The 24,555-nt window shown below is 49.8% G+C and overlaps 1 protein-coding gene across 1 annotated transcript in view; it reads right to left on the reverse strand.

Moving 5' to 3' along the window:
- Positions 1–24,329, reverse strand: part of MED26 (mediator complex subunit 26) — a 53,648-nt gene extending 29,319 nt beyond the window's left edge. Inside the window, exon 1 of the mRNA XM_015440527.4 lies at positions 24,001–24,329. Within this exon, the coding sequence (XP_015296013.1) occupies positions 24,001–24,072 (72 nt within the window). The 5' untranslated portion in view covers positions 24,073–24,329. The remainder of the gene's footprint in view (positions 1–24,000) is intronic.
- Positions 24,330–24,555: the final 226 nt, after the last annotated feature.

Raw genomic sequence — 24,555 nt, forward strand, 5'->3', positions numbered from 1 at the left:
AGCCACAGTCAGCGCCACCGCTATAAAGACACAGCCCTACAGAGTCCTAGAGCTGGACTCGGGTGGAGGGAGGGGCATTTTACAGATGCACATACTCAGAGAAATTGGATGCTGGCCCAAGGTGACACATGCCCACACAGCTAGGTTGGGGACCACAAAAATATGTCTGTCCCAAGCTTCTGTGAGCCTCATCTGTTCACATGGGTGCTGTTATCCCATTTTCCCATCACGGGTGAGAAAATCAGTACCTACCTGCAGTACTCGAAGGTACCCACCAGCAGTGCCAATGTGGTGCCGATGGTGGGGTGAACTGGGGATTGGTGGTAGCCCCTCAGTCGGGGGAGGGAGAACTTTTTAAGTGACGGAAATATTCTACACCTCAACTGGGGTAGTTACACAGGTATATGAATTTGTCAAAATGCATCAAAATGTAGCATAGAGCTAAATAAAAAGGCAAATGTGAAAGCAAGACAGACATCAGTGTTTAATGAGGGACTTCCACTGCCAAACGTACACCTGAAATAGGCACATCGTACTGTATGTAAATTAGACCTCATTAAAGGCAATTTTTAAATTGTTGGAGGTAGAATCAGAAAGACAGCTGAGAGGAAAGTCCCTAAATATGGTTTTTAATGCCTGAAGTTTGAGACACCAGTGTGGGCAGGACACTGACACTGATGAGGCCAAAGGGGCTCCTCGGACTGAGATGAGAGCTGAAGGCCATGAGTGACCAGGTGGATGAACAAAGCCCATGAAAAGAAGTGGATAGAACACAGAGACAGTGGCAGCAGCACCTGGGGCCACCATCCAATTGAGACAGGTAGGGTGGGCCAGGCTGCCCCACCCACTGCACACACACAGAGAAAGCAGCAGCAAAGGGGACGGGCACAGGGCACCCTGCCAGGAGCAGTGTTTCTGCATTGTCCCAGCCAGGCGGCACTAGAGGAAAGGAGAGGAGAGGAGAGGCTCCAGTGAACAGGGTGGGAGACATGGCTTGGTGAAGGCATAGGGGAACAAGGAGGCAGGCAGGAGATGCTAGGCAAGGAGGGGACTGTCAAGCAGACTCCATGGCACTGGAAGGAAGAGGTTTGAGCATTCATCCTATAAATGGATGACCCTTGGAAATGAACAGCTGAGGCTGCATGGTACCCTGCCAGTCACAAAGTGCTTTTTCAAAGTTGTCTTCTTATCGAACTCCTGGTTACAAAGAGCCGAAGCTCTGCATCACTGTGTGCGGATATTCGTGCATGGCAAATCTACCATCCAGACAGGCCAGTTTTCCCTTTCCTCCTTCACTCAAAACTCAGGCCTGGCAAGGGATAGAGCATCGGATCACTACCACACCAGGCAGCCAGACAGAGCCAACCTGTAGCTCCACCTCGCCCTTAGTGGGTCATCTGGAATCCACACACCCGGGCCCACTGGCAGCAGGTGAGGTCAGGAGACAGGCACTGTTGCCAGCAGGAGAGGCTGCGGTGACTCTTGACTCTCAGGAGACTGTATGGCCCCATACATGCGGCCAGCACAGTCAGCACAGAGCAGCCTGAAGACACAATGGGGCTGGGTGCGGTGGCTCACGCCTGTAATCCCAGCACTTTAGGAGGCTGAAGTGGGCAGATGACCTGAGGTCGGGAGTTCGAGACCAGCCCGGCCAACATGGTGAAACCCCCGTCTCTACTAAAAATACAAAAATAAGCTGGATGTGGTGGCGCATGCCTGTAATCCCAGCTACTCAGGAGGCTAAGGCAGAATTGCTTGAATCTGGGAGGCAGAGGTTGCAGTGAACCAAGATCACATGCCAGTGCACTCAGCCTGGGTGACAGAGCGAGACAAGGTCTCAAAAATAAACAAATAAAAACAAAAACAAAAGACACAATGAGGGAGGGTTTCCTTTTTTTGGACGGGAGCGGGCTATAAGAAGCAAATGCGGCATTAGCCATGCTGAAACCTAGAGAGATTGTTGATGGCCCAGTGATGAAGTCAGCAACAGTGACTGCCACCATTTGGGAAGGGAGCAGGCTGAGACAGGGCTGCTTGTCTCCCAGGGGAGGGGTGCCTGGCACACACCAGGAAGCAATGTTGGTGTCTGGCATCAGGAGCACCTTTGTAGGTTTGGTGGGAACCCAAACCCACCTGGGATGCACAATGGAACTGCTGCAAACACGAGAGTTCATTCAGTCACCTTTTCACAGACAGACTCTCCCTGTGTTGGTCAGTCTGGTCTCAAACTTCTGGGCTCAAATGATCCTCTTGTCTCAGACTTCTAAAGTGTCGGGATTACAGGTGTGAGCCACTGTATCTGGCCTCAGCTGCTATTTATCTCCTGGAAAAATGAGAACGTTGGCCAGGCATGATGGCATGCACCTGTAATCCCAGCTAATCAGGTAACTGAGGTGGGAGAATCGCTTAAAGCCAGGAGTTTAAGACCAGCCTGGGCAACATATTGAGACCCTGTCTCTAAAAAATAAATAGATAAATAAAAATAAAAATTTAAAAATTTAAAAGTTAGCCAGGTACGGCGGCATATACCTGCAGTCCCAGCTACTCAGGATGCTGAAGTGGGAGGATCACTTGAGCCCAGAAACCCAAGGCTACAATGAGCTATGGCCATGCCATTGCACTCACACCTGGGTGACAGAGACTGTCTTCTTTTGTTTAAAAAAAAAAAAAAAAAAAAAAAAAAAAAAAAAAGCGTGCCCATATTGTGTGTGCCTTATGCCTTCTGAGGAGGAACTCAGGGAGCAGACAGAAGGCTCACATTCATGCTGGGGAAGGCAGGCAACAAAGGCCACAGGCCACACTAAAAGCCATGAAGAAAATAAACAGTGTGATTGATGTGAGTCAAAGGCTTCCCTTGCAACCACTGGGCCAGACGAGGTAGTCACCTCAGCCCTGAAGCCCTGAGAGAACCTGGGGAGGTGATACATCTGGACCAAGAAGCAGCGCAAGTTTGTCCAACCCATGGCCCTTGGGCCACATGCAGCCCCACACAAATTCGTAAACTTTCTTAAAACATTATGAGATTTTTTTTTTTTTTTTTTTTTTTTTAGACGGAGTCTCGCTCTGTTGCCCAGGCTAGAGCGCGGTGGCCGGATCCCAGCTCACTGCAAGCTCCGCCTCCCGGGTTTACGTCATTCTCCTGCCTCAGCCTCCCAAGTAGTTGGGACTACAGGCGCCCGTCACCTCACCTGGCTAGTTTTTTGTATGTTTTTTAGTCGAGATGGGGTTTCACCGTGTTAGCCAGGATGGTCTCGATCTCCTGACCTTGTAATCCGCCCGACTCGGCCTCCCAAAGTGCTGGGATTACAGGCTTGAGCCACCGCGCCCGGCCGAGATTTTTTTTTTTTTTAAGCTCATCAGCTATCATCAGTATTAGTGTATTTTATGAGCAGCCCAAGACATTTCTTCTTCCAATGTGGCTCAGAGAAGCCAAAAGATTGGATACCCTGATCTAGAGCAAGTTGCGTGATGACCCCGCCTCCCCTTCAGGGCAGCTGGCTCCTCGTGAACCAATGAGGGGTGCTAGACAGGGCCAATGGGAAACTACGATCACGAGAACTGTCCCAGCAGCCAGCTGCAAAGGTGCAGACACCATCTGGACAAGAAGCCTGTCTGTGGTCTGAAGCCCGGCAAGCAGGCCAAGGGGCACCAAGTCCCTGGTGGGCAAGGCTCCAGGCCCAGGCCAGATCTCCGTCTGCACACATTCCAATACATCTCCTCTTCTGGGGCCGCAAGCCCTCAGCATCCAAGCCAGCTAAGGGGCAGGGACTCTACCCAGGCGTGTGCTGGAGCCAGCTCATGCCAGCTTTACTGAGAGAGCAAGCCCGTGGTGACACTTTCAGGAATCAAAGGAGTCATTACTAACAATTACATTATATAAGCTTACAATAAGTTGTGATAAGAACAAAGGAGGAAGTTTTCAGTACTGTGTACTCAAAACTCATCACTTCCTACTTATTTTACCAAACTTAGTACTATCTAGGTTTCTGAGGTTATTCATGACTACTGTATGGGCATGGAGGACATGGTGTGCTACTCAGTCTCTTTCCCAACCTCACATTCAGTGACCTCATGTTAGTGGCTTGAAGCCAGGCATGGTGGGAGTATTTCCACCACAGAAATCAGTAAACACTATAAATCAGGGCTTGATTTTATGGGCTCCAAACTAGAAATTTGCAAACTTCTGGGCCATTCCGTAACACTGTCTGTTTTTGTAAATAAAGGTTTTACTTTTTTCATTTTATATGTTGTTTACTGAGGTAAAATTCACATTGACATAAATTAACCACATCAAGTTTTACTGGAACAGAGTCACGCTCATTCACTCACAAACTGTCTCCGGCTGCTTTTGTGCTACAAAGGTAGCAGTACAACAGAGACTCTACGGCCATACGGCCTGCGAAGATGAAAATATTTACTATCTGGCCCTTTACAAAAAGTTTGCCAATTCCTGGCGTTTAGACTTAAGAAAGTGATGGAGAAAATGTTAATAACGCAATTAAAAAGTGTGTCATGCCTGAAATCATTACATTGGGAACTGGACAACTGAGAAAGTATTCTTATAGTACAGGTATTTGAAAACTATTATCCAATTCAGCAAAGACATCACTTGACTCATTAACACAAAGATATCCATCAAGCTGGTGCAGTGGCTCATGCCTGTGATCCCAGCACTTTGGGAGGCTGAGGCGGGTGGGTCACTTGAGGCCAGGAGTTCAAGACCAGCCTGGCCAAAATGCAGAAACCCTGTCTCTACTAAAGATACAAAAATTAGCTGGGTATGATGGTGCACACCTGTAGTCACAGCTGCTTAGGAGGCTGAGGCATCAGAATCACTTGAATCCAGGAGGTGGAGGTTGCAGTGAGCAGAGATTGCACCACCACACTCCAGTCTTGAGTGACAGAACGAGACTCTGTCTCAAATAAAAAAAAAAAAAAAACAAAAATAAAAAGAATAAAGACATCAACCAAAGTCATGTCAAAACCAATCATAAGTTGATACAAAAGCTCAGCAAAAATCAATGGAAGCAGCTGGTGAGAAGCACTTGGCTATGTGGAACTGACAATAGTGTTGTATATTTCATTATTATTTGCAAATGCCACCCATCCTTTATACCAGTAAAACTCATAAACTTACATGCATATTTACATATGTATATATATGAATTTTTTTTTCCTAAGCTGGTTGTCAAATTTTCACCAGCACACCACTGTCTATACCTTAGTATATGCCTTGTGTATATTAGAGCTTCATTATTTTGAAGTGCTTGAAATAGAGTCTGAATGAAACTAAAGTCCATTTGCATTATTGTATTTCAACATTCCATATAAATGAAAGGACTAAAGAATCTGGATTTTTTAGAAATGCCAACTCATAAATTTTTCAATGTTTACTAAAAAAAATGCTTCTAAGTTTTATCACCTTCTTGTGCAAACAAAATTTCTCCACAATTATAAAAGTCAAGCAAAACAGAAACAAAAATAAAACAAAACCCACACCCTAACATATAAAAGTGATGTTCTTGGACACAAGTACTCTTTAAAAAAAAAAAAAAAGGCAATGTTATTTCAGTGATGTTATTCAAGTTGGGTGTGGTCGCTCACACATGTAATCCCAACCCTTTGGGAGGCCAAGGAAGAAAGATCACTTGAGGCCAGGAGTTCAAGACCAGCCTGGGCAACACAGCGAGACTATCTCTATAAAAAATACAAAAATTAGTGAGGGGTAGTCGCTAGCACTTGTAGTCCCAGCTACTTGGGAGGCTGAGGCAGGAGGATCCCTTGAGCCCCAGCAGCTCAAGACTGTAGTGACCTATGATTGCACTACTGTGCTCCAGCCCAGACAACCAAATCTTTTAGAGCAAGACTCTGTCTCTAAAAAATAAGCAAGACCTTGTCTCTAATAATAATAATAATCATAATGTTATTCAACACAAGTTCAGCATTGACTATGTTCCCTAAAACCCTGTATTTTATTTTCCTTATAATTTCTTTTGTTCTTTTTGAGACAGAGTCTCGCTCTGTTGCCCAGGCTGGAGTGCAGTGGCGCAGATCGATCTCTGCTTACTGCAAACTCCACCCCCCCGGGTTCATGCCATTCTCCTGCCTCAGCCTCCCAAGCAGCTGGGACTACAGGCGCCCGTCACCACGCCTGGCTAATTTTTTTGTATTTTTAGTAGAGACAGGCTCTCACAGTGTTCACCAAGATAGTCTCGATCTCCTGACCTCATGATCCGCCCACCTTGGCCTCCCGAAGTGCTGGGATTACAGGTGTGAGCCACTGCACCCGGCCTGTAATTTCTTTTTTTTTTTTTTTTTTTTCCGAGACGGAGTTTTGCTCTTGTTGCCCAGGCTGGAGTGCAATGGTGTGATCTCAGCTCACCACAACCTCCACCTCCTGGGTTCAAGTGATTCTCCTGCCTCAGCCTCCTGGTAGCTGGGATTACGAGCATGCGTCACCACACCTGGCTAACTGTGTATTTTTAGTAAAGGTGGGAATTCTCCATGTTGGTCAGGCTGGTCTCAAACTCACGAACTCAGGTGATCCGCCTGCCTCGGCCTCCCAAAGTGCTGGGATTACAGGCGTGAGCCACCATCCTTATAATTTCTATGGAAGAAACAGCATGTGCACTTTCCCCTAGTCTCACCTCCAATTTACCCACTGCACCCTGTGGATGCCACTGTTTCCTACGTGTGCCATGACATGGAAGGCTGAAAGCAGTGCGACAGCAGGAGGGCATGGGCTCTATATAACGGGTGGCCAAGAGAGGCCTGAAGAAGTCCGACTGTCACAAGAACTGGAGGAGGGAGAAGGTTCTCCCACAAGAATGAGGGCAAGGGTTCAAGTTGAGCTGAGAAAGGAAAGAAGGGCCCAAGGCCTGTAGCATGTGTAGATCATGACAATAAGGAGTGTAGGCGTCTATTCGAAGGGTGATGGAAAACCACTGAAGGATGTGAAGTGACAGTGGTGTCATCTGCTTATCAGTGTGGAAGGGGCAGGACCAAGAGGGAAATGGCCAGGGTTGGACTCAGATAGAGGGCAGAGGAGGGCTGCAGAACATGCAACCTGGCAGTAGCCCCCGGGTCTCACAGGTGGAGTAGGTGACTAAGGTGAGAGGAAGGCAGAGGCACAGATCACTTCAGGGTGTTGAGCAGAGCCATGGGGTGTGGCTTCACTGACCGTGTGGAGAAAACCAGGTGTTGTCCAGTCAGTCCTGGTGGGATGGACCCCAGGCTTCTAGGAACATGACTGGTGGCCTTGACTGGAGTGTCGTGTTGCACACTAGTGCTCTGAACCTTCCGGAAACACATGAGAGGGGAAATAATCCTCTCCACTGATTGCAGTACATAGAGGCCCGCAATCCACTCCAGAGCCGATTGCTCTCAATAGTGCTCAAGTGCTCTTCAGGCTAGAGCAGTCTACTTTTATTTTCATTTTTTTTACAGTTTAATTGAAAAGACAATGGAGCACAGGGGAAAACAAACTAACCCATTTCCCCTGCCCCAACCAACACAAGTGCTTCCATTTTACCCCAGATTCTAGTTCTTCAGGCATCCAGCCTATCCAGATGCCTGAGTGACAAAACCACTCCTTTCCCCCTCATGGCAAGGCCTACCCATTTTTCTATAGAGCCTCCAGAATCACGCTTTCGGCTATAGGCTATTTGACTCTGTGGATGCACCATGATTCTGAAGCTTCTCCTATGCTGTTTAAAAATAAACTTCATTAAAAAAAAAAAAAAAAAAAAAAAGAATTAAATGGAGACAAGATCTTGCTATATTGGTCAGTTTGGTCTTCAACTCCTTGCCTCAAGTGATCCTCCCACCTTGGCCTCCCAAAGTGTTGCGATTACAGGCATGAGCCACCAAGCTCCGCCTGTAAATAAACTTCCAAGAGTAAAATTACTGGGTCACAGGACATGAGCAAGTCCATGGCTCTTGCTACATAAATAGTTTCCAGGAGGGTGACAGTGGCTCTGAGCTCCTGCCAGCAGGGTGATGCAGGTTGTTGGGGGTGGGGTAGGAGATAGGCCAGGAGAGATAAAACCGCAACAGGCTGGCTTAACGTCCAGTCTTGATTACCTGCCAAGGCCATTCTGCCCACATGTTTTTGTGCAAGGTATATGTTCCAGGCATCAAATACGTCAACATTTTTCCATCCAGTAAAATCTTGGAGATCTTATGATTTATGATTACTTTTTGTTTGTTTTTTTTCTCGAGACAGGGTCTCATTCTGTCGCCCAAGCTGGAGTACAGTAGCGTGATCTTGGCTCACCGCAGCCTCAGCCTACACAGCTCAAGCAATCCTCCCATCTCAGCCTCCCGAGTAGCTGGGACCACAGGCACATGCCACCACCCCCAGCTAATGTTTGTGATTTCTAGTACAGACAAGGTCTCACTACGTTGCCAAGGCTGGTCTCAAACTCCTCGCCTCAAGCAATCCTCCACCTCGGTCTCCCAGAGTGCTGGGATTACAGGCTGGAGCCACCATGCCTAGCCACAATTGTTAATTCTAAAGTAAGTCTCTACACAGGAAGGATATTGGCTATTGCTTCTGAAAGGTAGTTTCATGTGCACAAAGTTGTATTTTGATCACCCTACCTGCAACTGCAGCACAGAGAGATTTGGGAAAGTATAGGCAGCTTTTTCTTTTTGAGACGGAGTCTCGCTCTGTCGCCCAGGCTGGGGTGCAGTGGTACGATCTCCACTCACTGCAAGCTCCGCCTCCCAGGTTCACACCATTCTCCTGCCTCAGCCTCCCGAGTAGCTGGGACTACAGGCGCCTGCCACCACGCCCGGCTAATTTTTGTATTTTTAGTAGAGACGGGGTTTCACCATGTTAGCCAGGATGGTCTCGATCTCCTGACCTTGTGATCCACCTGTCTTGGGCCTCCCAAAGTATATGCAGCTTTTAAACCTGATTGTGAATTTCAGCCTAAGCACCTCTTCCAAGGAAGAGGCTCTGGACCCTGATGTCTGGGATTTTGTTCTACAACAAATTTCTTCCTGTTTTCCCCCGAGGGAGCATTTAGAAATGTGTAAATTATGCAATGTTGTCTTGTAACTGCTCGTTGCTGACACTAAAGGAAAGACTATCCTTGAAAAAGAACGGCATTTGTGAAAATCGAAGTCCAGTATCTACAAACTCATCTAGGGGAATAATACCCCCTAGCTCCTGAAAAGTCAAGAAGGGGCTTATACATGTTTAGTACCTAGTAGGTACTAAATTTCCTTTCAGGCACTGTTTACCTTTAGTAGGACAGGGACGTCTTCACTTTATAGAGTATTAATAGCAGTGATAAATATTTGATGTGATTTGTCCAAGAACATACAACTTGGAGATAGAGCTGTAGAGATTCGAATCCAGGTCTAATTCCCAAACTCTTACATATTAAATACTTTTCTTTCTTTCCTTCTTTCTTTCTTTGGGAGGAGGGGAGAGGAGGCTTAGAGGATTTCTAGTTGACTGTTAAACCTATTCATCATCCTACCCATAAGAAATGAAAAGGTTCCCTTCTCCACAAGAAAAGGCCTCATGAACTGGAGCTGACATGGCTCAAAGGCTCTAGAGACATCAGAGGCTGTATCTGGCTGGGGAAGGGACAGGGGATCCCTCTGTACTCCACGACAACTCAGGCACAAACTCCTGCACTTCCGACGTGGAAAAAGACAGCAGAGTCCCCAGCTCTCTACCCAAGGTGCAGGCAAGGCACTTGATGGGCACTGTCCAGGTGGCACTGGCTTCACGTGCATTCCCCTCCCCTCTACAGTGGGCAACAGTGTTATCTCTGGATGAAAGCAAAGGCTCTGAGGGCAGAAGGAGTCGGGTTCACAGCTGTGCAGTGCCAGCGACCTAAACTCACTATGCTTCAGTTTCCTGAATTAGCCCATCTATAAAATGGATGATTCTTAGCACAGAGTGAGCACACAGTAAGAGTTGATGCTGTTGTCCTTGCAACCATTTCTATTATGACCCCAGGATAAAGTCCCTATAGTCCCTTATGAAGATTTACACCAAAGGATGTCAAGCCCTTGGTTTGTGAAGTGGGACAGGTAACCAGATTCAATGAGATCCATGCCCTGGGCTTGGTGACAGAATCATTGATGGAATTAAAATCCTCACTTCCCCCTTGCAACTGCATGGCCTCAGGAAGACAACATCCCAAACTCATCTGTCACAGGAAGACAGTACCAGCATCTTCATGATCAGGGTGACTAAATGGAGGCTAGGCATTATGCCAGGCTCTCAACACACCTCAAACCCCAGAGGACGGTATCAACAGGTGATGGCAATGCCAGCTCCATGTCACAGGTAAAAAGACTGAGGCTTGGAGACATTAAGTGATCTGGTCCAAGGTCACCGAAGTAGAAACAGCTGAGAAGGACCCGAGGCCTTCCAGCTAAGGTCCAGAAGCTGTGCTAAGGGTAGTGTCTGGCCCGGCGCAGGGTCTCACGCCTGTAATTCCAGCACTCTGGGAGGCTGAAGCAAGCAGACCGCTTGAGCTCCAACCATGGGAGGAATCCAAAGGGCTGAAGGTTGGAGAGAGCCAAGTAACCATCACAGGAGGGGGCTTCCTCCAGGGGTCTGGCCAAGTCCAGGCACAGTCACCTCAACCCCAATACTCATGAGCTAAAAGACTACCATGCTCAGGCCCCACTAAGTCTGAATTCTTACCCCAAAACCAACTGGGTCCTCCCAGGTTAGGCAATGCTACTTCTGTAACCTGAAGTCAGAAATGGACCCACATCCATTTGTAAACTGGTTACTGGCCCTAACAGAATGAATGGCTCACTAAATACCAGCAAGAAAACAACCAACCAGTCTTTCCCTTCAAGGGGAATGGGGGTGGGGGAAATGACAGGCACGTCAGACCGGTTACAGGAGGCGCTGTGGGAAAGATCAGACCAGGATGCCTGGAATAGTCAGAAGACAGGGCTGTTTATGGAGGCTCTGGACCCTGAGCCCAGAGAGGCAAGGAGAGAGAGAGGGCAGGTGATCAGGTGGGGTGCACAAAAAGGTCAGGAGCTGACTGATGAGCAGCTGAGCCTGGCTGGAGCAGGAGAGGAATAAGGGCTACCTGACCCAGAGCCTGGGGCATAATGTGCTCAGATGATTCTTTCCTGACTCTCTCAGTTGCAAGTGAGGGAAAAGTCAGCTCAAATGGGTTTAATCAAGAAAGAAAACCATAGGCTCACTTAGCTTAAAAGTTTGGGGGCGGCCGGGCATGGTGGCTCACGCCTGTCATCCATCCCAGCACTTTGGGATGCCAAGGTGGGTGGATTACCTGAGGTCAGGAGTTCGAGACCAGACTGGCCAACATGGCAAAACCCCGTTTCTACTAAAAATACAAAATTAGCTGGGCGTGGTGGCAGGTGCCTGTAATCCCAGCTACTCGGGAGGCTGAAGCAGGAGAACTGCTTGAACCCAGGAGGCAGAGGTTGCAGTGAACTGAGACTATGCCATTGCACTCCAGCCTGGGAGACAGAGCAAGACTCCAACTCCTGGGGAAAAAAAAAAAAAAGAAAAAAAGGTTAGGACAGGCTTTACTTCAGATCAGCCAAGCCACAAGGTCCTAGTCCTCTCTACTCCTCTGACCAGGTCTTACTCCTGGACAGGCTGCCTCCAGGCAGCAAACCTCAGCAGAAAACAGCTCACATCCTCTCCCATTTAAGTCTCCCCAAACTACTCCAGCAAAGTGCTACAACTTTCACAGGCTCTGACTGGGTCACAGGTCTGTCTCTGAACCAATCACTGCCCAGGAAGATGCAGCCCCATGACTGGCCAGTCGTACCTACGTTACTAACCATCCAATGGGCATGGACTGGAGAGAGGAAGGGGCAGCTCTCAGGAAAACGAGGATGCAGAGACCAGGAGGAAGGCAATGGGAGCTAGATGGGCTCTCTACCACCAAGCCTGTGTATTATTAGGTAGCATGCATGTGAGCACCCAGGATGCTTCATGCACAGGGCCATGTCCCATTCTTAAAAGCCTTCCTATGCAGCATTTTTTACATCTTTCTGGAAAAACAAAGGCTGCAAACCTAACCTCGTGGAAGGCTGCAAGGTGAACGGCAGGGTCAATGGTTCCAACTCCACTCTGCTTAAGTCCTCCACCCAGGAGAAAGACTGTCTTCTCTACTATATGCCACCTAAAGAGCTGAGACTCTATCCAGTCAGCAACACGACACCACCAGAGAAGTCAATCATCCCAATCTGTTTTCAGACATACAAAGGCAGGAGACTGACTGGGACACTGCTGCACTAGACCCTCTAAAGGTCCAGCTTGCAGGAAGGAGGACTCCAGGATGGCCCTAAGGTGGTCTACAGAGCAGTAGATCATGGCGCCGCCAACAGACACAGCACAGCATGACAAGAGCAGAGGTGAAGAAGGTGTATCCACTTTGGAGTGGGCTGTCTAGACATCCAGGCACAGGAGATAGCGCTGGAGAGCAAGTATCCAGGTGCCAAGGAAGCCGTGGCTCTGAGACAACCTGGGGAAAGTCTTAAGGGCCAAAGATCATGAGCAGAGCTACACAAAGCCAAAACACCTGGGGGGAGCATGAACCAATGGAAGGGGTTGTGGAGAGAAAAAAAGAGACCAACGCAGCAAGGGGCAAGGGAACCAGGGAGGCACACATCCCCCCACTGTTAGGCCTTGTCATTCATTCCAAGTGCCCATGGTGAGCACAGAGAACAGCATCCTAAGGAGAAGACAACCTGGCGTGACAAACACAACAGGTATCCTTGTGCCCAAGGACAGCTCATCTTCCTAAACAGATGATGCCACTTCCTATTTCCCAACTTGAGGGAGCCCACCACCCGACCAGATAGTAACCCATGTCTGCAGTGCTCTCAACACAGAAGAATCATCACCAGGGTGATGAGGAGGTGCCCACTCGGTCACACCCCTAACTCCTCATTGTGTAGACAGCATGTCCAGAGAGGCAATGCACAAGTCTTCCGCATACTATCCAGCATCAAATACCACCTGCCAACTACACCAGAACACCTAACATGCTCCCTCCCCACTCCAGGCCAGGGTTTTCACCATTTTCCTTCAGGTACACAGGGCTGTAGCAGCCTGGGAGCACATGCTGCTTCCGTCTGCATAAAAGACCCTGCTCCTTCTGGAAAAACTTCCCTGACTTCCTGTGGGCACTGACACTTTTTACAAGGCCCTCCCATGCCACCCTAAGCCAAGCCAGAGTGTGTCTCCTGAAGTTTCCAGAACTGGAAACTAGAAAGTAACTCCTCTCTACGACAGGTCAAACTCAGGAGCTGCTGCCTTTCCCAACACATGAAGCAGCCCATCCACAAGACTTGCGGACACACAGACGGACACACATACAGAGAGACACATATACACACGTAGACATAGTGCCGAGGACCAGAAACAGAAAAGATTCCCTCTCCTTTCTCTCCACTCCAATTTCAATCCCAAACAGCATTTATTTAAGCTCAGCTCAGTGTTTAGAGGGAAAAAGCTGGGCAGCAAATGCAGAAGGAGCTCACAGGAGGGCAGTGCTGAAGCTCTCCTGGGAGAAGACAGGCTCCCCACTCAGGGGCCCCCAAGTTCAGGCACTTGCTTGCCCACCAACCATCAAGGTGAGAAATGAAATGCTTGAGAAACTCCCTTAAGGCAGAAGTGAAGGTGGAATACCCATTCACAAATCTTTCCCTCACAAGGCCGGTCGCGGTGGCTCAGGCCTGTAATCCCAGCACTTCGGGAGGCCTAGGCGGGCAGATCACAAGGTCCGGAGATCGAGACCAACCTGGCTAACACGGTGAAACCCCGTCTCTACTAAAAATACAAAAAAATTGGCCGGGCGCGGTGGCGGGGGCCTGTAGTCCCAGCTACTCGGGAGGCTGAGGCAGGAGAATGGCGCGAACCCGGGAGGCGGAGCTTGCAGTGAGGCGAGATCCCGCCACTGCATTCCAGTGGGGGGCGGGGGAGACAGAGTGAGACTCCATCTCAAAAAAAAAAAAAAAAACCAAAAAAAAAAAAACCTTTCCCTCACAGACGAGCCTGAGACTTACTTAACATGTAGCCCACTTTCGTCACTGCCAGGCAAAAGGGGGAGCAGACACCAACTTCAGGGGCTTACTGAGAGCCCCCCCAGAAACACAAGGTGGGGTTGGGGAAATGGAGGCTGCAAAAGAAAGATCACTTGAGTCCACCCCTCTCCGTTAACCGAAGGGGAAGAAGCCAGGCCAGGAAACACAGGTACGAGTTTCCAGTTAACCGGGGGAAGAACAGATGAGAGGAAACAAGCAGGACAATCAGACCCAACAGATCTCCCAGCCTCTGCCCAGGGTCCACAAGTTCAGAGAAGCTACAGGAGAGGCCACAGCTCTTGCCTGGGTCACAGCACAGTTTCCTCATGACCGCAGGAGGCCTGGGGGGGTTCAGATCACCTGGACTGCACCACCTCCCCCAGCATGGGCTCCATTCCAGGCAGTGACTGAAGCACCAGGAGACACTGTCAAGACAGGGAGGAAAAAAACAGCACCATGCAAGACTCTCTCCAGCCCAGGACGGGATCTGAAGCTGCAGCTGGCCAGCACCTGCACTAGGACAGTGTGACAGCGAGGTCCCCAAGGGTGACTACAGGCAAATGCAATCTGCGGTTCAACCAGAACGAGAAGGTACTTACAACTTTCCACGCAGTGACCTCACACCAGCCAAACCACCTTGTTGCTACTCTGGACCTTACACTTCAGTTACTCCCATTTTGCCTTCTGGAGCCAAGGCCCAACTATGTGACGGTCACCTCAGGAGAGGTGATGACATCAGTGCATATCCACGGACACTGGATCCACTACTCTTCTCCCGTTAACAGGACCTTGATGTCTCCCGGGAACATCCCCTCTATTGTGGGACTGTTTGGGTGGAACTCACACCAGATTCAGGGGTAAACCAATCAACCAATTCAATCAAACTGCTGATTCAATCAAAGCTCAGAAAAGGCATTAGGAAATGTTTGGTGGGGATTCCGGCAGAGTCGGGAGTTCGGTGAGGGAAAATCCTGAAACTGCTGGGACCCTACTGTGTGAAGGCAACACTGCAAAAGAGGGAGAGAGAAAAACCAGGTCCTCACCTGACCGCAGACTTGCCTTTGGGCCTGCGTGACCGTCAGCCCCTTTGTGTCTAAGCTCCTGCCACCAGTACAGCACTAACCTCCCTCTAGGGCTGGCCAGGCCACAGAATTAGTATAGGAAGTAAAGACAGGTGCTGTGCAGGCAACCAGTTAAGTGAACACAGAAGGAAACAATGTGAACCAATGACCACACAAAAGGATAAAGCTGTTCTTATTTTATACCCCTTCACATCAGTATTATGGGTCTCCCACTGACAGCACTGAAAAGCCAGCTTGAGGACTGCTAGCCTAGGCACCATGCAAGATGCACCCGGGAGGTGAATGGAGTTGGCAGCATCTATAAAGGGTTCTAGAGGGCTGGCCTGCAGAACAGGAGGGCTGTTAGCTACCATGGTAACTACCACATCACCCTGGTGGGAAAGAGGATGTGGCCACCTCTCCGCGTCTATCTCAAGCTGGGCCAGGAACCTGATGACTAGAAGGGGGGACATCAAAACAAGTCATCAAGGGGATAAGAAGAACCTAAACCCAGTGTGTGGAGGTGGCTGCCCAGAGAGCCAATGTGACCAGGAGTGTGGGTGGGAAACAGAAGAATGCACTGCCGTGCTGAAGGCACACTCCCGCCAGGGCCTGGGAGTGCTGCCAGCCCACTGGGCTCTCGGTGTGGGCCACGGGTCACACGCACCTGAGTCCTCCCAGTAACTCGCCACTGCTGACGCCTGCACCACAGAACCCCCACCAGAGTCAAGGCCAGCCACAGCCAACACCCTACAAAACCATGCTGTGCACCCAGCACACCAGTACCCGAGTCTCCACAGCAGCCACGAGGCTGAACCCCCACAGGGTGTGGCCTGGAAAAAGCAGCACCCCACTTTCTGGCCATAACAAATGAAAATCTGGGGGGATGTGTGTCCAGGAATGCCATATGTTTTGTCACATGACCAAAAAAGGCCAAAGGATCGCTGGGGACCCAGCCTTCACAGACGAAGTGACATTTGAACAGTGTCTAGGGAACACAGACAGGCAGAAATCTAAGATCAAGTGCCACCTTCTCTATTAGAGTGAAAAATACCAGATGAGAAAGAAAGAGGAAAACACACCTTACACCCCTTCCTCAGCCAGTTCCAGAGAAAGCACAGAGCATTTCAGGGACCACTGTCCTCCCAGTCTGGCATAAAAGCAGCGCACAGATGAATCCAGCATAAAGAGCTGGACCCAGGCAAGAAAGGGGAGTGCCTGCGCAGCACGTGCCCACTGGCCTCTCACAGATGACATGGAAGACAGCCAGCAGGTGGGTGTGTTCCAACCCCAGCCTCATCCCACCTAGCCTTCTTCCAGCTGTGTCCACTGAACCTCAGTTTCCTCACCAGCACCTGCCTCCTGTTTAATCTACACCTGCTATGAAGATTAAATGTGTTTTGAATGCAGGTGAAGTGCTGAAAACTGGTGGCACCTAGGACCTGCTCAGTAACGCTGACAGCCATTCCCAAAACTGGCCCTGTTCACAGTAAGAGCACCAAGCATTTGGGCACCCACGTGCTGTGGCAGTTCGAGATACTAAGGGAGAAACTCCTGCTCTCCTACTTGGGCACTTCACAGTCACATGGAAAATGTAACCAACAAGACCTGTTATCAGCAGGAATACACAGTGTTAAAACGATGAACGGTTCCCGAGAGAGATGGTCTTGGATTAAACCAGGCAAGGTTTCAGAAAAGGCAGGCAGCAGGGATGACAGGAGGTTCCCAACTGGAGGCAGCACAAAGGTCAAATTCCAGGTGTCACAGACAGGTAAGGCCTGCTCTCAGAGTTACACTGATGCTGTTTTGACGACAAGACAGAACTTCACTTCGAAGCACAACTGGATTAGGAGTAGGTTCTGGCCTCGAATTTTCTTTAAAACAGTTACTCAAAGCACACCTGTTGTTATGTGAAGGTTCCAGAAGGTTTCTGATGATAAAAATGAATCCTCATATTCAAAAAGGTTTGGAGCCACTAGGCTAGAGGAATTTAAAGGGGGAAAAGTTGTAGGAACTGGGAAGGAATGGAATTAAAAATGTAACATTTGAAAACACTTCATGTTTGCAAGGGTATACCTTAGAAGACGCAACGCAGTTCAGCTTCCATGCCTGGCACCACTGATGTGGGAAGCGGAAGACTCTCATGGTTAAGCCCTCTGACATCAGAACCACCCAGTGATAGATTCAGACCCAAGGCTTCTGGTTCCCTTGTCTGCAATACCACACAAATCGGTGAATCTCTCCTAGTCCCTAAAATGAAGATGAAGCACCTACCCTAGAAGTAATTCAAAGAAGCAATGAGACGCTCCACATAGTAGCGTCTGGCACTGTGTAAGTGCTCAGTAAACAGAGGCTGTTCATCTTGCAGCCTCTGCTGCCCAACAGAGACTACTGCTGGCACACAGGAGACTGAGCCTAACTCTGCATGCAGGGGAAACCTGATGAGTCCCCTGAGGATTTCCAAGATTTATTTTCCTGCAGTGGATGAACCCAGGAAACTTTGCTGCAGTCCCAGTAACATCCAAAGGCCTTTAACCCCAACTGCCTGGCAATCCTTGGGATATGAGTTCCCAGAGGGCAGCTGGTACTTCACCTGACATGACCCATCTCCTTTTGAATAGGCTCCATAGAGAATCGCAACCTCCCGGTACTTGGCTGGTCACAGAATCCAACGGCCTATACACAGAATCCAAGGGCCTGGGCATGTCCACATAGCCACCTCACAGTGCCCCCAGACTGTGTTAAGCTCTGACAATAATCCACCACTCCCCTAAGCACATCACAGAACTCTCACCTTCCCTACCCCTAGGCTTGCCTCCAAAAGCCACACAGAGCAAATCTAATGCAGAGGGTACAACAACACCCCAAATGCTGAAAATCAGTGCCACGTACAGGCTACCCCAAGACCCTTTCCGTTTTCTCAAGCCCAGACACCCCGACCATACCCACAGACACAGCTCGACATCTGCCTGTGCCCCATCCCACAGCACAGAGGGAAAACTGTGCAATAATTTGCCGACTATTCCTTCCAGCTCTGTTCCACTTATGCCAGAGACAACGCAAGAAAAGCCTGCCTGCCTGACTACAGAACTTATTCTGAAAAACTGGATGACAGAATATACTTAAGAAAGCCATCTCATATTCTTAAGAATTCTCAACTGTTTTCAAATAAGGCACAGGGAGAACTGTTCCATTTGGACTTGAGACCTGCAGCACCATCAGGCCATCTGACTGCCGAGCCCACATGCCATGGCACCCCCAACCCAGCTCATTCATGACCATGCTCTATCTGCCCTCCTCCCTGTGAGGCGCCAGGCCCCTTTGGCACAGGAGCTGGGCATCTTCAGGTCTGTATCCTCTACACTCAGCACACGAGCACTTGCTAATCAGTTAGTGACTGAAACGTAACTGCAATGCCTCCCAAGGCATAGAATCCATTCAGAGAAGACCTTTAAATAGAGCATGCAGAATTATCGGTGTGTCTTTCTCACTCAGGAAATGCTTCCCGGTTCAGGGAATCCCTATGGCAAATCCACACCCTGCTCTGAGAGTGAAAAGCAGCTGTTTTGGAAGGTGCTCCCAGCATGGGTGCTAGCGAGACCACACTGGAATGAAATGCGCTGCCTCTCCTGTACTCACTGGGCCACAAACTCGGCCACCCATTCTGACAACCAGCTACCGGTCCCCAAAGGGACCAGGCAGACGTGGGGCAGCCTACCACCAGAAATACAAAGGAAAAGCACAACGTGCAGTGACAAAGCACCCAGTTTCCAGAAGGAGATGATAGTGGGGGAGTGGCCAGGGGACCCCTCCCACTGTAGTCACCTGGAGTCAGTCTGGTTAAACTGGAGCTCAGTCTGAGAAGATGTTCGCAGACCCCAAAATCAAGAAAAGGCAAGCCCAAGTGTCCTCCCTCACCTAAGAGAGCTTGGCGCCCTTAAGGTACATGTCCTATCTTACACAGTTGCCCAGGGGCTGACGTGACCATGGTGCCTTTTTACATCTGTATGCAGGACAAAGCCATTGCCACACGCTGGTCTTGGACAGTCCTCCAGGGCTTGGGGACCTCCAACCAGGACAGCACAGTCTGAGGACCACACAGAAACCTCAGTGAGGACAGACTGTAAAGTCCACTTTCTCCTGAGGGACAGAATGAGTCAAAGACAAGGACATACACCTGTGTCACAGGTGACACTTGCTACCTTTCTGTTTCCCAAAGTCAGAGAACACCACGCTGCTCCTCTGCTGTGTCCTGGCCACAACAGACAAGAGTAAAGACAGAAGAGTCCCTGAATCTGGGCAATTGTGGAGCAGTGGGCATTTACATGTTTGGGTTTAGGGTCCCCTATTTTGGATAGGGTCAGAATCAAAAGTCCTTCATTTTGCAATTTATACTATTCTGCTTTTCTGCAGAATAAATGGCATTTTAAGTTAATATCAAAAGTGCTGTAATGTTGAAGTAGAGAGCAAACTGGTCACACAGACTCATGAAAAGTTCCATATTAGTTGCTAGTTGCCACACTGTGGTCTGGCCCAGGTTTCTGTCCGTGACAGAGACCTTAAGATGTTCACGGGACAGGCTGTCTCATATCATCACCCTGTTAGATCTAACATAGGTAGATCCAGCCCCAGGCTGTAATCTCACATAAACTCATAGGGGACGTTACAGGATCCCCACAAGTTTTCTTATCAGCTCAAAAACGCTGCCCCCTCGTGCCTCTTCTGGAGCCATCTCTCCATCTTTCAAGACAGCGTGGTGGTGTTCAGAGTTGGAAGGACTCTAAGGACTGTCACTTAATGACTCTGGGTAAGTCCCTAACTTTGGTTCCACCACCTCCCATTAAGTCAGTAAGAAACAAAAGCATTTTGTCCTCTGCTTGCCCCAGGAGACACCACTGAGCAGCACCTACTACCTGATGCTGCTGGCTTCTGCACCTGCGAAAGGGGAGACTGGCTCTCCCACTCACAAGGCTGTTGGGAGGAAGCAGAACTCTCTGACGGGTGCCACACAAACTAACAAAGCATACACCTTGGTTTAGAATTTTGTTAGCTGAGAAACTTCAAACAATGTACCTTGCAAAGATATATTAAAAACAAAACAAAACAAAACAAAAAACCCTTCTAGAACAATTGACATTAGACTCTGCTGTCCCTTCCAGGATCTGAACTTAGATCTGGAAGGAGGTTTATGGGGTGCATACACCCGTTCCCAATCCCACCCTGTGGACAAGAAATCTGCAGGAAAGTCAAGGTAAGCAACATCCAACCTTCCAATTCTTAGGTGGGAAAATTATCTTTCTTGCTGGGTCTCTCTGCAGCGTGCCTTGGTCACCTCCCCCTTGGTCTCTGTTGCCTGAAGAGCTGTAAGAAAGCAAGCAGCTCCCAAGGACGTTTCCCACTCAGAGCCTGACAGCTGGAGGCACTGACACAAGCAGCCAGGGCTAGTTCAAGTCCCTCTTTGCTGCAGGACCTTCTCAGGCCTCTCCCTGCTCTGAACACAGGACATTCACCTGCAGTTAGCAAGCCCTGCCCTGTGCTGTTATTTTATTTGTCATGAGGATGCAGTACACCGTCTACTATCTGTTGGACCTTTCCTCTAAAAGCTAAGTTTGTTAATCATCACTTAACATCCATATTCCTCACAGTTCTACTGAGTAGCGTCTCAAGTCACCTGTGACTCCTTCCCTCTCCAAAGTTCTGCATTAGAATATTCCACGACTGTACTTTTGGGCATAAAGCAGTTACAAAGGCTTCCTAGTAAAATGGGGTTCACATGTAGCTCCTCAGGCACAGGTCCAAGATGGATGCTAGGGTTCAGTCAGTTTAAGCAGCAGATAGAAAGTGTGCCAAATGCTTCTGCTCTAGAGGGAGAAGACAAGACATGAAACATCCCAAGAAGCTTGTGTGCCGCACAGGAAGATAAAGCTCGTACCTCCACAAAACAAAGAGTGTCCCAGGCAGATGGGAACCGAATCACCTGCTGAGGAGACTGCTCACTACGACTGCTGTGCGAGAGTAAGACACAGTCCTTCACTTTACCCACAATGCAGCGAGAGTAAGCTGGAACAATCATGCACACACTGCGCTTCGGAGAGATTTTCAACACCCTGGGCTGAAAGGGTGCACAACGAAAAGAAAAGCTCCGACTGCTCTGAAAAACCGTTAGTAGCCTTTTGAAAAGGAGAGTAGAGGATTTACTTTATTACTGAATTGGCAGAAATTATTAACTCTGAGCCTGCTGCTATAGGAATTCAAATGCATACTCCAGGGGCTAAAAGAGCACAGAAACAACTTTCCTCGTAAGAATTTCTTTGTCAAGGAGATGGTTGGTAAACACGACTTCGTCACTTCCCTAACTTTCCAGATACTTTTGGATATTAGGTCAGTTCCTGACACTGATTTTGCAAGCAATAGCTAAGTTTGTTAACCATAATTGCATGCCCATAAAGGTAAGCATTACATGACACAATTCTCTGCCGCTTCTCTCAGAAGAGGTTTAATTTTAGTGTTGGCTCTTCAACACTGTCCCCGTTTTTTTTTTTTTTTTCCACGAGCATCTTAAATATGTGTCAACTAAATATCCAGTAGTGGAATTCATCATTGGGCAGGGCAGAGAGGAGAGACCGGCACACCGGCAGCACCTGTGCTGGAGCCACCTGCTCTCACCTGAGCCCACATTGATCCGAGAGAAACTGCAGACACACTGACATGCCCAGCTCTCACCACCACCTCCGCCAGCAAACCCCGTCCACTGCAGCTCTGTTTCTGCATGGTGTTTGCTCAAAGCGAACGGTCCTGTCAAACGGCCCATAACAGCGCTCAGAGGATCAATCACAAAGGAGGCACTTTCCTCATTGCTCATAATCAAGAAGATAATTTCCCAAATCCATCCACCCCATGTTAGTAGGACTCTGCCCAAGATCATCACCAAAGTCCTTGAAAATAAGCGATATGAAATGCAAATTCCATGTCAGGTAACATAACCAGGGACCTATATAACATTTCTGCATGAGCTGAGACACACAAAACTAAGATTTGTTCCGTCCTCTTTTCTTCTGCCTCAAGGAACCCTTTTGATTAGAGCCTTACACAATACTGGAAACTGTGAGGTCACTGGAGTGACCTAATCTACAACACTGTGATCGCCTGTCAAAGTGCCGCCTGATCCCAAAGCTCTCTGAGGTGGCATTAAGGATCAGTGCTAATATCTCAGCAACCTCTCAGACTCTCCAGAAGGAAAGCGAGTGCGTGAAATTCAAAAAATTACCTTCTGGCTCCACAAAAGATGTACAAGTCACCAAGGCTATTTTTTTCATGTCACTAGTTTTATCCTCTAATATTTCAATCTTAAAATTGCAGTGGCACCAGTTACTGCAAAAAGGACATTCGAGAAGGTTTTATATAGCTTGTGCCCACTCCACCCCCAAAGTCATAACAAAAATGTATAATATAACATTTGTTAAAGACAATTACCATCAAGTCAATGTTAATGGGACCTGAATACCAGGGATAAGAGAAGTACTTATATCACAGCAAAAACAGGGCCTTAGAAAAAAACTCATAACCCTTCAATCTTACCAAAAATTGTATAAGTCAACGTGAATTATTCCAAAAACATCATCAGAGTTAAGCATACTGCTAAGAGTAATCAGCCAAGCTCATGTAAAACTACAAGTAAAAACCCCTACGGTGAGAGAAACCTGAGTTACCTGGCCAAGCCAAAGATGATTTTTTTCTTCCATTCACAGCATATTAAAAAGTGATCTCAATGGCCACTTCCTGGGAAGCAGGGCCTCACTTCATACCTGGATGCTACTGCATCTTCCCACCGCCCTGCTCCTGCCGCGGGAAGTATGACCCCTACTGCCAAGAAACTCTTGGAGAAAATATGAGAATAGATCAGTCTTCCCACCCCCACCCCACCCCCGCAACAACACACATACACACACACAGATACACAGCCACACATACGGAGGGGGAAGGGGCGGTCCCTCCGCCAACAGTAGCCTCAGCAAAGGGGCACCCGAGGAAGCGACACCCTGGAGTTAACCCTGACAGTCTGGGTCAATAGCCACCAGGCTGAGACCCCCAGGTGAGGGAAAGAGCCTACTGAAACAGGGCTCTTGGGTAAACGGGAGAGAAAAGTCCTCTTTAATTCACTACCCAAAAAAATGGAGCTCTGGCTTGGTCAGAGACGCAATGGGTACTGAGGCCCAGAAAGGCAACAGGAAGGATCCCACCCTCCCCGAAATCATCTGTCGCTGGCAGCGACCCCAAGAGGGTTTTGGCGAAGGCGTGTCCAGTCACAGAAGGGAGACAGACTCTCCACGTACCCTGGGTACCCGGCCAGGGGCAAAACACACTGGGGGTTCTCTCCGAAGCCAGGAAGGTGCTGCCAGCCGGGAGGAGGGGGAAGGACTTCTCTCATAACCCAGAAGGCTAAGACATGGGAGACACAGGCTCCCCGAGTCATACCCCGGACACCAGTTGCTTCACAGCCCTTCTCCCTCCCCTCCCCCGCTCCGGGAGGGCTTCCCGGGGGTCTCAGGTCCCGGAGGGAGGGCGATGCAGGGCAGCTTCGTCCAGAGCAGTGAGGGTCATAGAGCTGGAGCAGAAAGGGGAGATAAACTCTACCCTTAGCCCCCCGTCTGCTTCCTCCGCCCAGGCCGCACGGAAGCCTCGGCCTCACGTACCAAGCGCTGCCGGGCTGCCCGACCTGCCCCCGGCCCGGGCCCGAGGAGTGAGAGGCAGAGATGGCAGCGGCCCTCGAGGGGAGGTGGGCGCCAGACGGGTCCCCCGAAGCCCGGTGGGCGAGGGGGACAGGAGAGGGGGAGGGTCCCAGGCCCATGCGGCCTCCGTCCCAGCTCGCGCGGCGGGTACTTACGTTGCTCTGGGGGTCGATGGCCTGCAGCAGCCGGTCCCTGATCTGCTGCGGAGACGCCGGAGCCGCTGTCATTGCCTGGGCGAGGCGGGGGTTGCGGCCGGGCCAGCGGGCGGGCGGGCTGAGGCGGGGGACGGGGGTCACTCACTCGCCGGCCTCCGGGAGCCGGAGCCGCATGTTCCCCGCGGCGCCGGAGGGTTAGGTGCGCGCGGGGTGGCGGAGAGGGGAGCCGGGGCCGGGTCTCGGTCCCGGGCCGCCGCCGCCACCGGAGGAGGAGGAGCCGCCGGAGCCGCCGCCGCTTGCTGCCGCCGCCTCGAGAACCAAACTCCAGTGAGCTGCCCCCGCGCGGAGTACTCTGGGTAGTCCGCGCCGCACGCAGCGTCGGCGCCACGCTGAGGAGGTTGGGAGATGGGACGGGCGGAGACGCCAGGCATGGGCGGGGCTGCCCGTGCGCCCCGCCCCGCGCCTCCGCGCACGCGCGCGCAGGCGCACTCACCCGCCTGTGCCGCCCCGCCCCGCCGCCCGGCCTAGGCAGCCGTTGGGAGGAGGTTGGGCGGG

This window comes from Macaca fascicularis, chromosome 19 (genome assembly GCF_037993035.2).
Source record: "Macaca fascicularis isolate 582-1 chromosome 19, T2T-MFA8v1.1".
In the NCBI taxonomy this organism is placed as follows: domain Eukaryota; kingdom Metazoa; phylum Chordata; class Mammalia; order Primates; family Cercopithecidae; genus Macaca; species Macaca fascicularis.